This window comes from Plecotus auritus (genome assembly GCF_963455305.1).
Source record: "Plecotus auritus genome assembly, chromosome: 6".
In the NCBI taxonomy this organism is placed as follows: Eukaryota; Metazoa; Chordata; class Mammalia; order Chiroptera; family Vespertilionidae; genus Plecotus; species Plecotus auritus.
Window position 1 is genome coordinate 121,041,360 of NC_137773.1, and position 16,070 is coordinate 121,057,429.

The 16,070-nt window shown below is 48.4% G+C and overlaps 1 protein-coding gene across 7 annotated transcripts in view; it reads left to right on the top strand.

Annotated features, from left to right (window-relative positions):
- The window catches only part of FRMD4B (FERM domain containing 4B), a 278,025-nt gene that overhangs the window by 168,964 nt on the left and 92,991 nt on the right, over positions 1-16,070 (top strand). For all 7 annotated transcript variants that reach the window (XM_080674723.1, XM_080674722.1, XM_080674724.1 and 4 more), the window contains one exon: positions 7,835-7,919. In XM_080674723.1, coding sequence (XP_080530849.1) covers positions 7,835-7,919 — 85 coding nt within the window. The remainder of the gene's footprint in view (positions 1-7,834; positions 7,920-16,070) is intronic.

Here is a 16,070-nt window from a genome sequence, read left to right on the forward strand (position 1 = left end):
TCTGGAGGAGCCTCTGGAAATGGGAGGCCCTGGTGATAGCAAGGTCATGGCCTCTCCCATCAGCAAGCCCCGTGCGCGCACTGACCTGGCTGCCGAGTGGCTAATGTGCAAGGAGACTGGACACATCCAATGCCAACAGGGAGGAGGGGTTCAGCAAGCTCTGGCATTTTCAACGTGAACTATTGCTCACATTAGTAAGAGATTAGATGGAAAAGTACCTTGTATTTCAGAGCTCCTGCAAGGGCGGGGCACGCCGGATCCTCCTGGAATCGTTTCCAAGACTCAAGTCACACCCTCCACCCCAAGGCCTCAGACCCACCACGTCCTTGGCCCAGATTCTGGGGCAGTGCCTGCAGGTGGTGAACGTGGTCTGGGGCAGGTCGGTTGTGAGAAGTAAAGAGAGATCAGGAGATACAAAACGCTTTTGCAAAGTATTATGCAAACATGATAAAATAGCACTTTCTTTCATTGTAGCATCTGTGAAAAGGGAAACTACCCTACAGACATTCTCTCCAGAACTTTCCTCTCTATTGAAATGCAGCATTAATCCGGGACCAGGCCCTGGGCTAACTGCTGTCTCAGGGATTCCTGAGCTAAGCACTGGGGTCCTGCAGACATAGGAGGTCTGACCTGGCTGCCAGCCCAGGATGCAGGGAGCGGCTCAGAAACATGCGCTGCTTCTGCGTGGGGGAAAGAAACAGTTAAGATGGGGGCACTTGGTTCCCCCTTTACTAAACCACTGTCTCTTCTTCAGTTGCACTAGCTCAGCGGCGTGTGCTAAATACCTGCAGGAGACTGTGTCATAGCGCCCCACCATTCATGTGACCAAGTCTCTATTGCCTGAGTCCCCATCTCCCGGGTGCTGGGGGACTTCTCCAGGCAGGCCTTGTTATCTGCTCCTGTAAATTAACTTCCCAAACACATGGGCCTCTCTGGTAATGCAGCCCAGATGTGAGCATTTAAAAAGCTTGGCACTGAGTGAGCCAGCATTTAAATAGGAGACTAGGGACTTGGCGTGACCTCATAGGGAAAGCTCCCCCCCCCGGCCCCACCCCCAGCCCGGGGAGGGCAAGCGGAGGTAGCTTGGCTGGGTACCACCCCGCCGCACACAAAGCCAAAAGCTGGGCATCCTCCACCCCATTCTTCTGAGTGCGTCCTGCTGTTTCTTCCTCTTTCTGGTCTTCCTCTCTCCGCCCTCTTCCCTTCTCTTTCCAAGGCACCTGTGCCCGCCCTAGGGCTATAGAGGTGCCCTAATCAGAGACAACTGTGGCCTGAGATGTCCCAGTTAGTGGGAGTTCTGGGGGGAGGGGGCGGGGAGCTACCTTTCTGTCAAAGGAGCTGCACACAGCGTCTTTGAAAGATGGTTGGGAGCCTTTTCAGCACCCCCTGCCTGGTTCTGGAACACTGGGCCTTCTAGAAAGAGTTTAACCCAAGGAAGCATCATGACCAAGCCTGTGGGTCCCCATCATTTGGCCTAATGTTTCTTTTGTCAAGCCACACCCAAGGGTATTTTATTTTTCCATTGATTTTTAGAGAGTGGAAGGGGCCGGGGGGAGAGACAGAGAAAGAGACACCGATGTGAGAGACACACTGATTGGTTGCATCCTGCACATGCCTTGACCAGGGCTCTTGACCAGAATGGAACCCGGAATCCTTCAGCCTGCGGACAGATGCTCTATCCACTGAGCCAAACCAGCTAGGGCAGTGGTCGGCAAACCGCGGCTCGCAAGCCACATGCAGCTCTTTGGCCCCTTGAGTGTGGCTCTTCCACAAAATACCACGGCCTGGGCGAGTCTATTTTGAAGAAGTGGCGTTAGAAGAAGTTTAAGTTTAAAAAATTTGGCTCTCAAAAGAAATTTCAGTCGTTGTACTGTTGATATTTGGCTCTGTTGACTAATGAGTTTGCCGACCACTGGGCTAGGGCAGCCTAATTTTTTAAGAGAACAAATATATGGAATATAATCCAACAGATGAAGACCCTGAAGAATATGGAAGGCGCTCCCAGTGCCCCAGGGAAGCGGAGCAGAACCAGCAAGATGCACACATGACTGCACTCAGGGAGCCAGACGGAAAGAAGGGGCGATGTTAGCAGTGCTCAGTCTCGGGCTAGAAGGATGGTGGGAACAGCTTTCAGTTCCTTTTGCCTGTCTATCTATTTTTCCTACCATGAACTTACTATCTGAGCAATTTTTCATGCAAGTGTGAGGAGTGACAAGAGGAAGAGATGTTAAAATGTGTGTGACGGGACAGCCACGAGTATTTGAAAGCGATCAAGAGAGGTCGTTTGCAGTAAGAAGAGGACAGGAAAAGCTGTCTCTTCGTGAAGGAATGTGACTTAAACCCAGAGAAATTAGCGAGTCCTGCTGCAGGCTCCGCAGAGGCTGTCCCAGGCCTGTGGTCAGCCAGAGCTCTCTGCCACCCACCACGCTCCCCCTGCAGGCGGGGTCGCCTGAGCCCAAGCGTGTCAGCTGCCTATGGACCGCGCCTTAGTGGCACTTCCCCGTTAGTTAGCAGCCTCCATCTTTGAGGACCCAAATTCCTCATTCTTATGAGAGTTCCAGAAAGACAACGAGGCCTTCAAAACTCGAGCTCAATCCTAATTCCAGTTTCTCCCAGGATTCTATTGTCCAGTGAGCTCCCTGATCAGGCATCGATGGCGGGCATCGCTGTCTCCTGTCCCCTGTCCTCAGGGCGACATCAAAAGAGCGATGGAAAGAATTGGGATTTGGAAGCAGGAAAAAGCCCTGAGGCAGGAGTGAATGCTTGGCCTTTAGCACAGGGTTTGTCGACAGCAACACGCTGACCTCCCGGCTGGATGGCGTCCCTGCAGGACCACCCTGGGCCAGGACATTCGCAGCATCCCACCCTCCACCCTGGAGGCCAGGAGCACCCTCCCAAGCAGGACAGAGAACTGTCACACAGTGTGGCCACGTGCCCCCACCCAGCGGGGAAAACCAGTGCTGCTGTGCGTGATTCCGGGTGCCAGCCCCGGCCTGGCCCTTTCTCCCTATGGGGCTCTCGCCCCCCCCGCAGCCTGTTTCCTCGGGCTGGCGCTGGTGGTGGGCCGGGGTGTCGGGGTTAGGGTTAGCATGTAAGGGAGACCTCATTAAACACTAGCTATGTTTAGGGTATAAATAACCGAGACCGCCTCCACCACACGGTCAGTGGGTGAAACATTCGGAACGGGATCCACTTGAGGTGTCGGGACTGTCTAGTGTGGGGCTGACCCATTCACTTTGCACTGGGGATGGGGGATCTCATTGTTCACCTTCACTTGCCAAGCCCACCTTTCCCTCCCCCTCCAGCTTCCTCTCCTTCCTGCCCCTTCTGGGGTGCACTCCCTGCTTTCCTCTGCACCCAGGAGCAGGCTGGCTTGCAGTTTGGAAGGGAAGAAGCAAGCTCTTGGAATCACCTGTGACCCTGACTCTTCACCGGGGCCCCCTCCTCCTGGGCAGGTCACAGCTAGGGCCTCCCTGGGGCCTGCAGCCCTTCCCGGAGCCCTCAGGGTCCCTGTGAGCCAGGAACATGGCAGGTTCCTGCTGGCCCCAGAGGCCCCTTCTCCTGGCTGTGCCTGGAAATGCGGACATGGGAAGTTTCTGGCAGGGGATTCCCGAGACTGTGCTCCTCCCAAGGATGAAAGAAAACCAATGGGACTCCCACCCACCAGCGCCGCTTAGCAGCCTGGAGAAAGCGGCACAGGCTCCAATTACTCCGCTATCTGCAGCATCACGGACGGAGGCCCCACTGCAGGCCTTCACCAGCAATGGACGAGGCCTCCCTGCGCAGTGTAGGTCAGGATCTCACCAAAATCTACCTACGCAGACGGCCGCGGTGGCTACGACTACCTGCAGGGACTGAACGACACCTGGAATGAAGCGTTTCATTTCGCCCTCACTGGATGCTGGTCGCACATTCAACATGGTTCAGAATGCCAGTTCACCTCCTGTCTGAGATGCCACTCAGACATGGCGAAGCCTGGCACACGAAGAAAATACGCTCAGTGGGGAAGGAACAGCCGTAACTGGTCAGAAAAGCTGTGTTTCACACTTTTTTCCTAGTCTGTGTTAAATGGGTACTTCCGTAGCATTTTGCTTCCTTGAAAGAAAGAGCTTAGGAAAGATACCTAGAATTTCCATTCTTGTTTTTATAATGTTTTAAAGAAATTCCCAGCTAAGCCCACACCTTCTGTTCCAGTCCCTCGGGAGAGAGAATGCAGCAAGCGCTCATCTCCAGCTCTCGCCGCGGCCGCACGGCGGGCATCGCTGTGGACACAGGACAGCTCTCCTCCTGCAGGAGCAGGCGAGGAAGGCGAGGCCCTGCAAGGCCAAGCAGCTGGCCCAAGGCCCCAAGGCCTATCAGTGTTGGGGCTTGGGTTCAAATCAGTATCTCCTCAAATCCATGGTGCTGACTTTGACCATGATGGAAACATCGGCCACCCACATGTAAGACTGCTAGTGGGCAGCCCGTGCCAAATGACCAGTGTGCGGCCTGTGGCACGCAGGTGTTGTCATCTGGCTAACAGGTCCGCCTCCCCTCCAAGCCATCTCTGCCACGTAACAGAGGTGGGTGCTCTGTTATCACTGATGAGTGATTAGGTGAGCACCTGTCCCATCAGAAAAGGGGGGAGCATGCTAATGGGAGGAGACAAAGCCTCCCCAAGCAAAGGCTCTTCTCAAGAAATGACACTTGTTCTGCTACATGAGACTTGTCTCCAAAACATATTCCTGTCCTGGCCAGAAGCCTGGGTGTGTTTAGACTGAAACTTCATCCTGGGCTTCACCTGCACAGAACCCCAGTGGGAGCCCACAGCCTGCAGGGAGGAAACAGAATCCTTCTGCCAAAACAGCTGGAACAAAGGTTTTACTTCTGAGTCTGACACAGGCCGTTTCTCTTGGCGAAGAGGCCCCAGAGTTCGTTCCCAGCTCCGAACGGATGGGTGCCCTAGGGAGCTGTTCTCCCAGAGGACAGGCCAGAAATACGAGGTCATGACCATGGTCCCCTTGAGGGAGAGAAGGGGTTGAGCATTCAGGGAGCAGGTAACCGGATGCCGGGCAGAAAGGTAGAAAGCAGCAGGCGCAGCGCCAGAAAGCAGTGGGAAACGGGGTAGGGACCTGTTCACTAGAACCACAGCAGCCAAGGGCCTGGGCCTCACGGGCAAGGTGAGCCCAGGTTCTAGCACAAAGACGTCTGTTCAGAGTGGATAAGCCACGGTTGATTTGGGCTCAGCCGCCCAACTCCCTGCTATGGTTTCTTAAATTCTCACAGACGCACAAGGACGGTCTGGCCAACATGCCCTCCCCTGGGGCCCTTCCTCCCTTGTTACCTGGTGAGCTCATGCATTCTTTAACACTCGGCTCAGCTGTCCTGCAACGCGTACTCCTCTGCATTTCAGTTTGGCAGCTTCTCCCTCTCGAGCCAGAAGCTGAGTTCATCGCATCCCTCCCTGGGCCCCCTTCACTGTGTCCATGTTCTATTCATTGCACTGCTGTTGAGAAAGCATGTGTCATACTTGTTTGGAATATGGACTTGGAAGTCTGCTGGGCCTTGGTTGGAATTGTGGCTCCACCTACATGGCTTGGAGAAGATGCTCAATATGTCAGTTTTCTCATCTGTAAAATGGGTTTGCAATGTGTTACCTGCAGCCTCTGGTTGTCCTGAGCATTGAAGGAGATGATGCATGCAGAGTCCTTTGTGCTGTCCCTGGCACACAGGAAGGCCGCTATGAATCTGGAGTCTTCGGTTGCCAGGAACAGGAACCCATTGTGGCTAACTAAGAGAACTGAAGGAAAACTGAGCCAGCAAGGCTGCGAGAAGATAGGAATCCGGCAGGATCTAGCCTTGTGCACGTGACTCTTGCTGTAACTGGCTTTATTTATTTAAAACATAAATTGCAAATTCACCAAAAAAGTTTTGGAAACAAGGAAAAAATTTGAATGACTGGATTTTAAATATTAAGAATGTATTATGAACTTCGTTAGTATGAAAATTTATTGAGGTTATGCTCTTAATGCCAGCCTTCTATGCTAGAGTTATATAGTGAAGTGATTAAAAGTGAAAGGCAAAAAGAATTACCCGCTTTCAGCAGAGAGGGAGCCAAGTTCTCCGTCTGACCTGAGACGGGCAGGGATGGCTGGGTCTGGGCGCCTTCCGCCTGAGACCTCCTGTAGTGCTAGGACCGGCCTTTCATGGGCCACTTCCAGGTCTCTCACCTGATGTCCTCCCCCGGTTCTGGGTCCGCTCTGCGCAGTGAGGACCACTGTGGGGGTGGGCGCTGGGGCGTCTGGCCTCTTTCTAAGGAGGGCGCCCAGCTGCTGGGGGCTGGCCGAGGGGGCCACTCTATGGAGTCCCAGGGCCCCAAAGCGAGACCTCGCCCTGCCAGTAGGCGCGGCTCTAAAACTCAGTTTCTGCATCTGTGAAGTGGGGGCCCCTACAGGCACCTGCCACCCGGTGGGAGGCTGAGAGCACATGGCCACCGCTGCGGGTGCGGGTTTCTCAGCAGAAGGGATGGCAGTGCATCAGAGGCTGAGGAAGCAGGAAGCCTCCACGCACCTCGCCCACCTGGACAGTCCTTGGGCTGCAGGGAGCGGAGTGGCGGGTCACTGGCCTCCTGCTGGGTCCCCACTGTGAATCCTGCTCTGACCCGCCTCTTGCTGCAGCTGGGAGCCTCGGCCTCTGACCGGACTGAGAGGCGGTGTGGGGTCCCTCCCCTCCGCCCTCTGACCCCGCTGAGAGGCGATTGGGTAGGTCGGTAGGTTGGTGTGCCCGGCCTCCCACCCAGGGCCTCCCACCAGGGCCTCCACTAGGGAGCAGGCTTTCTGGAACTTCTCTTGATGATTTAACATTAGAGGTGGGAATTTTCCAAATGATTTTACCATCTCCGTGATAAAGTCTCCCATGGCCTTTTTATTTCTTTCTACATGTTTTGCATGTTGAAGGGTGGGGAGTGGGGCAGGGGTGCCCGAGGCCGGGCGTGATCCTGCAGTGATTTTATCTTGACCCTCCCTCCATTAGAACAAGTTCTCTCTCGGGGCTGGCGGGCTGGGAGTTGCAGGGCGGTGCGGGTCCCTGCCTGGCTCAGCGGGGCGCCAACACTGCGCCTCAGGCCCTCCTGCCTGGACCTCCTGACAGCACTGTCTGCATTCCAAAAACAGAAATTGTGGAGGAGCTTCCCCCCCCCCAGCCCCCCGCCTTCCCCAGGGGCTCTCAGCCCGCCTACCGGACCTGCGGCCACATGACCAACCCAGCAAAAGCCCAGGAAACCCAGATTTGCAGGAGAAAAGACCAAGGTTAAGGTCTGCTGAGAGTTTGGCTTCCAGCCAAGGGAAAGACCAGCCTGGAAGGGGGACAGGAAGATGCGGTGGGGGGGTGCGAGGAGGGTGTTGCTGAAACTCCTGCTGCTTGTGGGTGGACAGCGGGGCAGGTGTGGGCCCTCCCACCTCAGTGTCTGAAAGCCACAGGCCTCAAGGTTCAGCTACTGGTTCACTCGGCCCGCTCTGCCCTCAGCCCTCAGCCCTCATGGGCCTGAGTTGAAGCTGCCCCAGGGATTCCGAGCCCCCAAACGAATGTCAAAGAACTGAGCACGGGCGCAGCGGTGTTTGCTGCTGAGGCCAAGGTGGAGTCCCTGTAACTCCTCTCCCGACAGCAAGCACCTGAGCGAGTGGATCTGCAAGTGTGCACACATTCACCCACACGCACGCCCATTGCAGGCTTCTTTGAAAGGTGGGGGCAGCATGAGCATCCCTTGGTTTCTCAAAATTCTCTCTCTGGGGGGAAATGAAATGATGCTGGGAGAAGGGAAGAAATCTGAAGAAGCAAACGTGTTGCTGTTTTTCAGATTTTACATCGAGAGCATATCGTTCCTAAAGGACAGGACCACCGTGGAGCTGTTCTTCCTGAACGCGAAGTCCTGTGTGCACAAGGTAAGGCCCGGGACGGCTCCAGGCAGACTGCCGGCGGGAGGGGAGCGGGCAGCCTCTACTTTCCCGCTCAAATGAAAAAAGGCCATAATCTCTCCGTGGGTCTTCCTACCTCACCCCCACCCCCAAAATGGCAGCTCTTCTGACATTCTGGGCGGGGAAGCCAGCCGCCTGCTGAGGACGGTTCACACACAGTCAGCTGCCCTCCGTGCACCTGCTGCCCACGGCAAGGACAGAGGCACCATCCGATGGTGCTTGCAGCCTCCCCGAGTCAGACCAGAAGGCTCTTCTAACATAGTGTCCCCACATTTAGCCTCATTCCAACCCAGGGTTGTGCAGGGCCTCTGCTCAGAGCCAGGCTCTGTAAAGCAGCGGCTCAGTCTGTGGAAAACTACTCGGCCATAAAAAGGAAGAAAATGTTTCCCTTGGGACAGCATGGAGGGACCTGGAGGGCATTATGCTAAGTGCCATGAGCCAGTCGGAGAAAGACAGGTGCCACGTGATTTCACTCATATGTGGAATCTAATCAACAAACTGAACTAACAAGCCAAATAGAGACAGACTCACAGATAGAGAGCAGGCAGACAGCTCGGGGGTAGGGCGGCTGGGAGGTGCAGGGGTTGAGTAAAAAAGAAAAAAGAGAAAGAACTCATGTGGTGATTTTGGGGATGGACGGAGATGGGTAGAGGTGGAAGACGGTGTAGAGGGGATAAATGGTGATGGGAAAAATAAAATAAATCTAAAACGGGGAAATGAAGCTAATTTCTGATAAATAAACCAGCACACACACAAAAAGCAGTGTCTCAGTTACTGCTGTGAAGCAGCTTTTTTCTCTCTTTATGGGCACCTGGGCTGTTTCCACAACGTGGCTAATGTAGATAATGCAGCAGTGATCACAGGGGTGCATATATTCTTTCCAATTAGTGTTTCAGTTTTCTTTGGATATATTCCCAAAGGTGGAATTGCTGAGTCATAAGGCTGCTCCATTCTTAATTTTTTGAGGAAACTCCATACTGCTTTCCACAGTGGCTGCACCAGTCTGCATGCACAGGGGGTTCCCCTTTCCCCACATCCTCACCAACACCTGTTTGTTGGTTTATTGATGGTAGCCATTCTGACAGGTGTGAGGTGGTACCTCATTTTGGTTTTAATTCACATCTCTCTCTGATGATAGTGATGTTGAGCATCTTTTCATGTGTCTATTGGCCATCTGTATGTCTTCTTTAGAGACTATTCAGGTCCTTTGCCTATTTTTTAATTGGATTGTTTGGGGGTTTTTTGTGTTGAGTTTTATAAGTACTTTATAAATTTTGGATATTAACCCTTTATCACATGTATCATTGGCAAATATGTTCTCCCATACAGCAGGTTGTCTTTCCATTTTGTTGATGGTTTCCTTTACTGTGCAAAAACTTTATAGTTTAACTAGAGGCCGGGTGCATGAAATTCGTACATAGTATGGTCCCTAGGCCTGGCCTGCAATCAGGGCCATCTTCCCCACCTGCCCACAGCCGGCCCTGCCCCCTGCCACCACCCACCCCTGATTCCCCGTTCACCATCGGGTGATCAGTGCCTGACAGCTGGGGGAAGGGACCAAGAGGTCAGCTGTCCCTGCCCCCGCTATGAGTGGCCATCAGACGATCAGAGCCTGCTGGCCAGGGAAAAGGGACCAAGAGGTGGTCAGTGCACCTCATAGTGACTGGTCCAGTGGTTGTTCTGGTCATTCTGCCTTTAGGGTCAATTTGCCTATTACCCTTTTATTATATAGGATAGAGGCCTGGTGCACGGGTGGGGGCCAGCTGGCCTTCCCTGAAGGGGGCCCCGGATTGGGGTGGGGGTTCCTGCTGGGGGTGGGGCCAGCCTGGGGGAGGTGCCACGGGCAGTTTGCAGGCCAACCACGCCCCCAGCTTTGTCAGTAAGTAGTCCAGAATGACATCTGGAAGACGTCCTGTCTATCTGGTCTAATTAGCATATTACCCTTTTATTAGTATAGACTAGAGGCCCTGTGCATGAAATTCGTGCATGGGGCGGTCCCTCAGCCTGGCCTGTACCCTCTCCAATCCAGGACCCCTCGGGGGATGTCTGACTGCCGTGCGGGATCAGGCCTAAACCGGCAGTCAGACATCCCTCTTGCAATTCGGGACCACTGGCTCCTAACTGCTCGCCTGCTTGATTGCCCCTAACCACCTCTGCCTGCCAGCCTGATCGCCCCTAACTCCCCTCCCCTGCTGGCCTGATTGCCCCCTAACTGCTCCCTCCTGCTGGTCTGATCGCCCCTAACCACCTCTGCCTCGGCCCCTGCCACCGTGGCTTTGTCCAGAAGACGTCTGGTCTAATTAGCATATTACCCTTTTATTAGTATAGATGTAGTCCCATTAGATTATTTTTTCTTTTGCTTCCCTTGTCTGAGGAGATACATCAGAAAAAAAAAATTGTTATGAGAGATGTTCAAGGTTTTACTGCTTATGTTTTCTTCCAGAATTTTTATGGTTTCAAGTCTAACATTTAAGTCTTCGATCCATTTTGAGTGTATTCTTGTATATGGTGTGAGAAGTTGGTCTAGTTTCATTGTTTTTGCACATATTTGTCCAATTTTCCCAACACTATTACTATCTTTAGCCCATTGTGTGATTTACTTCCTTTATCAAATATTGATTGACTATAATGGTATGGATTGATTTCTGGGTTCTCTATCCTTTTCCATTGATCTTAATGTCAGTTTTATGCCAGTACCAAGCTGTTTTGATTATTGTGGCCTTATAGTACAGTTTGATATTAGTAGCACGATTCCTCCAACTTTGTTCTTCTTTCTCAAGATCACTATTCAGGGTCTTCTTTGGTTCCATATAAATTTTTGGAACACCATTGGTATCTTGATAGGACTTGTGTTAAATCTGTAGATTGCTTTGGATAGTATGGACATTTTAATTGTTAACATAAGAAACATTCAAACCTCTGAAGAATTTTTGTGAGTTTATTTGAGCCAAACTGTTGACAATCCCAGGAAGCAGAATCTCATCGGATTGAGATAATGCTCAAGAAAATTTCAGTTTTTCACCTTGTTTTATACATTACAATCAAAAGAGGAGACATAAGTGGATTAAATGAAATCCATTGGTGATAGATTAGGGAAGTGGGAGAAAGCAAAGAGGGGAAACCTCTGGGACTGTATAAAAAGTAAAATGATGGACACATTACTCCTTTAAGTGGGTGCAGGATAGTTAACAGTCAACAATTAATTCAGTAACAATGAGAGGATTTGTGGTCTCCACAGAGTGGTGCCTATGCTTTGAGGTGTCCAGAAAAAAAAAAATGCTTTGACATTCCAATGACAACATGGATGGACCTGGAGAACATTATTCTAAAAGAGAAAGACAGGCTCAGTTAAAGTAAAGATTGACCTTTGTCAGGGAAGAGACCAGCCTAGGACCTGACTACCCACCATACACTGCTTTTTAGTTAAAAAAACAAACAAACACGTTTTAGAGCCCTGCCGGCATGGCTCAGTGGTTGAATGTGGACTTATGAACCAGGAGGTCAGGGTTCAATTGATTCCCAGGTTGCGGGCTCAATCCCCAGTAGGGGGTGTGCAGGAAGCAGCTAATCAATTGATTCTCTTTCATCATTGATGTTTCTGTCTCTCTCTCTCCCTCTTCCTTCCCCTCTCAAATCAATAAAAATATATGTTTTTAAAATACAACTGATTTCTGGATATTTATTTTGTACCCTGCTATTTTACTGAATACATTTATCAGTTCTAGTAGTTTTATGGTGGAATCTTTAGGGTTCTCTCATGTCATCTGCAAATAATGACATTTTTACTTCTTCCTTTCAAAGTTGGATACCTTTTCTTTCTATTTCTTGAATAAGAGTGGTGAAAGCGGATATCCCTGTCTTATTCACAATCTTAAGGTAAACACTTTCAGTTTTGCCCATTGTGTATGATATTGATCTGGGTTTGTTATATATAGCCTTTGTTATGTTGAGGTATATTCCTTCTACTCCCACGTGGCTGAGAGTTTTTATCATAAATAGATGCTGTATTTTATCAAATGCTTTTTCTGCATCTATTGATAGCATCATGTGGTTTTTATATTTCATTTTGTTTATGTGGTGTATAATGTTTATTGATTTGCGGATATTGTACCAACCTTGCACCCCAGAAGAAATACCACTCAATCATGGTGTATGATCTTTTTAATTATTGCTGGATCAATTGCTAATGTTTTGTTGAGGATTTTAGCATCTATGTTCATCGGGGATATTGGTCTGTAATTTTCTTGCTTTGTAGTGTCTTTATCTGGTTTTGGAATTAGGATAATCCAGCCTCATAAAATGAGCTTGGGAGTCTTCCCTCATCTTGAATTTTTTGGAAGAGTTTGAAAAGGATAGATGTTAGTTCTTCTCTAAATGTTTGGTAAAAATCACCTGTGAAGCCATCTAGTCCAGGGCTTTTGTTTGGGGGAGTTCTGTGATTATTGTTTCAATTTCACTAGTTGTGATCTATCTATTCAGATTCTCTGATTCTTCCTAATTCAGTTTTGGAAGATTGTACATTTCTAGGAATTTATCCATTTCATCCAGATTGTCCAATTTGTTGGAATGTAGTTGTTTATAATAATTTCTTACAAGCCGTTGTATTTCTTTGGTGTCAGGTTGTTACTTCTTTCATTTCTCATTTTATTTATTTAGAGCCTCTGGCTTTTTCTGTTGATGAGTTTGGTAAAAGGTTTGTCAATCTTGTTTATCCTTTCAAAGAACCAGCTCTTGGTTTCATTGATCTTTGTATTGTTTTTTTAAAACACTATTTAGTTCATTTCTGCGCTGATCTTTATTACTTCCTTCTACTCACTTTGGGCTTTGTTTGCTGTTCTTTTTCAAGTTCCTCTAAGTGTGAAGTTTGATTGGTTACTTGAGCTTTTTCTTGTTCCTTGAGAGAGGCCTGTAATGCCATGAATTTCCTGCTTTCCTTTTGTCCCACAGAAGTTGGATTGTTGTGTTCTAATTTTCATTCGTGTCAAGGTATCGTTTGATTTTTTTTCCTTGATCTCATTGTTAATCCATTCATTGTTTAGTAACATGTTATTTACCCTCCATGTCTTTGTGTGTTTTTCAATTTTGTTTTGTTTTTTTGTGATTGATTTTTAGTTTCATAGCATTATGGTCAGAGAAGATGCTTGATATGAATTCACTCTTAAATTTATTGAGACTTGTTTTGTTTTCTAACATGAAAACATTTTCATGCTCGACATCATGAAAAAGGACATGGAAACTATAAAAACAAAAACAAAAACATTTTCTCGGTCTCTCCTAGAAAATGTTCCATGTGCCCTTAAAAATAATGTATATTCTGCTGCTTTGGGGTGAAATGCTCTGAAGATGTCCAATCCATTTGATCTAGTGTATCATTTAAGGCTGCCTTCTTCTTTTTGATTTTCTGTCTGGAAGACCTATCCATTGATATCAATGGAGTGTTAAAGTCACCTCCTCTGACTCTCCCTTTATGTCCATTAAGATTTGCTTTCATATTTAGGTGCTTCTATGTTGGGTGCATAAATGTTTATAAGGGTTGTATGCTCTTGTTGTCTTTCTCTCTTTATCGTTGTGTATTGTCCTTTGTATCTCACTGTAGCCTTGGTTTTAAAGTCTATTTTGTCAGGTATAAGTATTGCTACACCAGCTTTTCTTTTCATTTGCATGAATTACCTTATTCCATCTCTTTACTTTTTGCCTGTGTGTATCTTTCGTCCTAAAGTGGGTCTCTTGAAGAGAGCATATATATATGGGTCTCATTTTCTTATCAGCTACCCTATGTCTTTTGATTGGAGCATTTAAGCCATATACAGTTAAAGTGATTATTGATAGGTATGCATATATTGCCATTTTATTTTTTTAACTATGTTACTCTGTTTGTTTTCTTCTTCTTCTTAAAGTACGCCCTTTAATATTTCTTGTAATACTGGTTTGGTGTTACAAACTCTTTTAGCTTTTTCTTGTCTGGGAAGCTCTTTATTTCCCCTTCAATTTTAAATGATAGCCTTGCTTGGTAAAGTAGCCTTGGTTGTCAGTCTTTACCTCACTTTGAATATTTCATGCCAGTCCCTTCTGGACTGAAATGCTTCTGTTGAGAAATCAGCTGAAAGTCTTATGGGAGCTCCCTTATAAGTAAATAACTGCTTTTCTCTTGCTGCTTTAAGATTCTCTCTTTGTCTTTAACCTTTACCATTTTAATTATGATGTGTCTTGGTGTGGGCCTGTTTGGATCCATCTTATATGGAACTCTCTGTGCTTCCTGAACTTTATGTCTTTTTCCTTCACCAGGTTAGGGAAGTTTTTGGTCATTATTTCATCAGGTAGGTTCTCAATTCCTTGCTCTTTCTCTTCTCCTTCTGGTACCTCTATGATTCAGGTGTTGCCACACTTCATGTTGTTGCAAAGGGCCCTTAAACTACTCCTCATTTTTATAAATTCTTTTTTCTTTTTGCTGCTCTGATTGGGTGTGTTTTTTCTACCTTGTTTTCCAAATCACCAATTTGATCCTCCACTTCATCCAATCTACTGTTTATTCCTTCCAGTGTATTCTTTATTTCAGATATTTCATTCTTAATTTCTGACTATTTTTTTTTTATAGTTTCCATGACCTTTTTCATGTTGTTGAGCATCCTTTTAATCATTATTTTAATTCTATATCTGATAAATTGCTTGCCTCCATTGCATTTAGCTCTTCTTCTGGAGAACCTTCTTGTTTTTTGTTTTGTTTTGTTTTTTTCAGTTAGGGCCTGATTCTTTGTCTCCCCATTTTGGCTGCCTCTTTGTGTTTGTTTCTGTGTATTAGATAGAACTGCTATGACTCCAAGTCTTGGCAGGGTGGCTTTATGTAGGTGACCTGTAGAACTCAGTCTCTCTTATCACCTGAGTTGGGTGCTATAGGAATGTACCTTGTGCACGTTATGCAGTCCTTCCTGTTGTAATTGAGTCTTGATTGCTATTGGCCTTTTTGTGTGTGGGATTGACCCTCAGGCTAGTTGACTGTGAGGTTCAACCACCAACACAGCATGCAACCTGCAGTGCAGGTGCTGATCACATGAAACGGAATTTACCTCAGTATGATTTGGTGCCTGCCAAGATTTCCCTGTGGATATGCTGCTTATGAAGCTTACTGGATTCTGCTCTGTTGTTGTCTGAAGCTGACCACTGGGAGTAATGGTTCTGAGTTGTTGTAGAGGAACTCTGGCGAACACCCATGTCAGATGCTGCCTGTGACTGGCCCTGAGCAATCTGTTTGGAGCTATCAGTGATCCACAGCTTGGGGGCTCCCTCTGCTGGGCATGGGGGCAAGTCAGAAAATGCCTCAAGGCACCCAGAGATCTGCCTCCACATGCAGGCTCCTGTTAGGCTTAATCAATGAAAGAGCCTTCAACTGTATTCCTCAGCAGGGCTAAAGCTCCACAGGGTGGGGTGAGAGGCATTTCAGTGGGTGGAGCTATTGCTTCCCTCCAGGCTGATGCTGCATGGAGGGGAATGCTCTGCCTGAGAAAGATGGCTTATGCAGTATGGGAGAATAACTCAGCACAGGGATCCTGGTGGCTGACCCTACAGCTCTCTCCTCAGAGCCATCAACCCCATGGTCTCCTCACATGGCTCTAGTCCACTTTGCCCTCCCTTTGCCAGAGCCCAAGGTGAGTGGTTGGGAACAAAATTTTATGCATTTACTCTTTAAGAGGTACCTGTATCTCTAACTGTCTCTCCGTGGTGGACAGAAACCCAGTTGCTTTTCATAGACTAATGCTGTTGGGCACCTTTTCTAGTTCTGGTGCTCTAGGCTATGGAGCCCATCTTGGGGTTTAGACCCCACACTTCTTAAGGGGAACCTCCTGAATCTGAAATATCCCTCCAAAACTTCAGCTGCCACCTGTGGGAGCCTGGCCAACCCACTTGTGCCTATGTACTTCCTACCAGACTTGATGTGGCTTCTTCTGTAAGTTCTTGGTTATAAGGCTTCTCTCCAGTTAGTCTTCAGTTGATTCAGGATGATTTTTCTATACTTTAGTTTTAATACCAGTTTGGTCCTGGGAAGAGTTGAGTGTAGCTTCCACCTAATCTGCTGCCATCTTGGATCTCAAGGATCTCTCTCTTTTTTTTTTTTATTGTTTT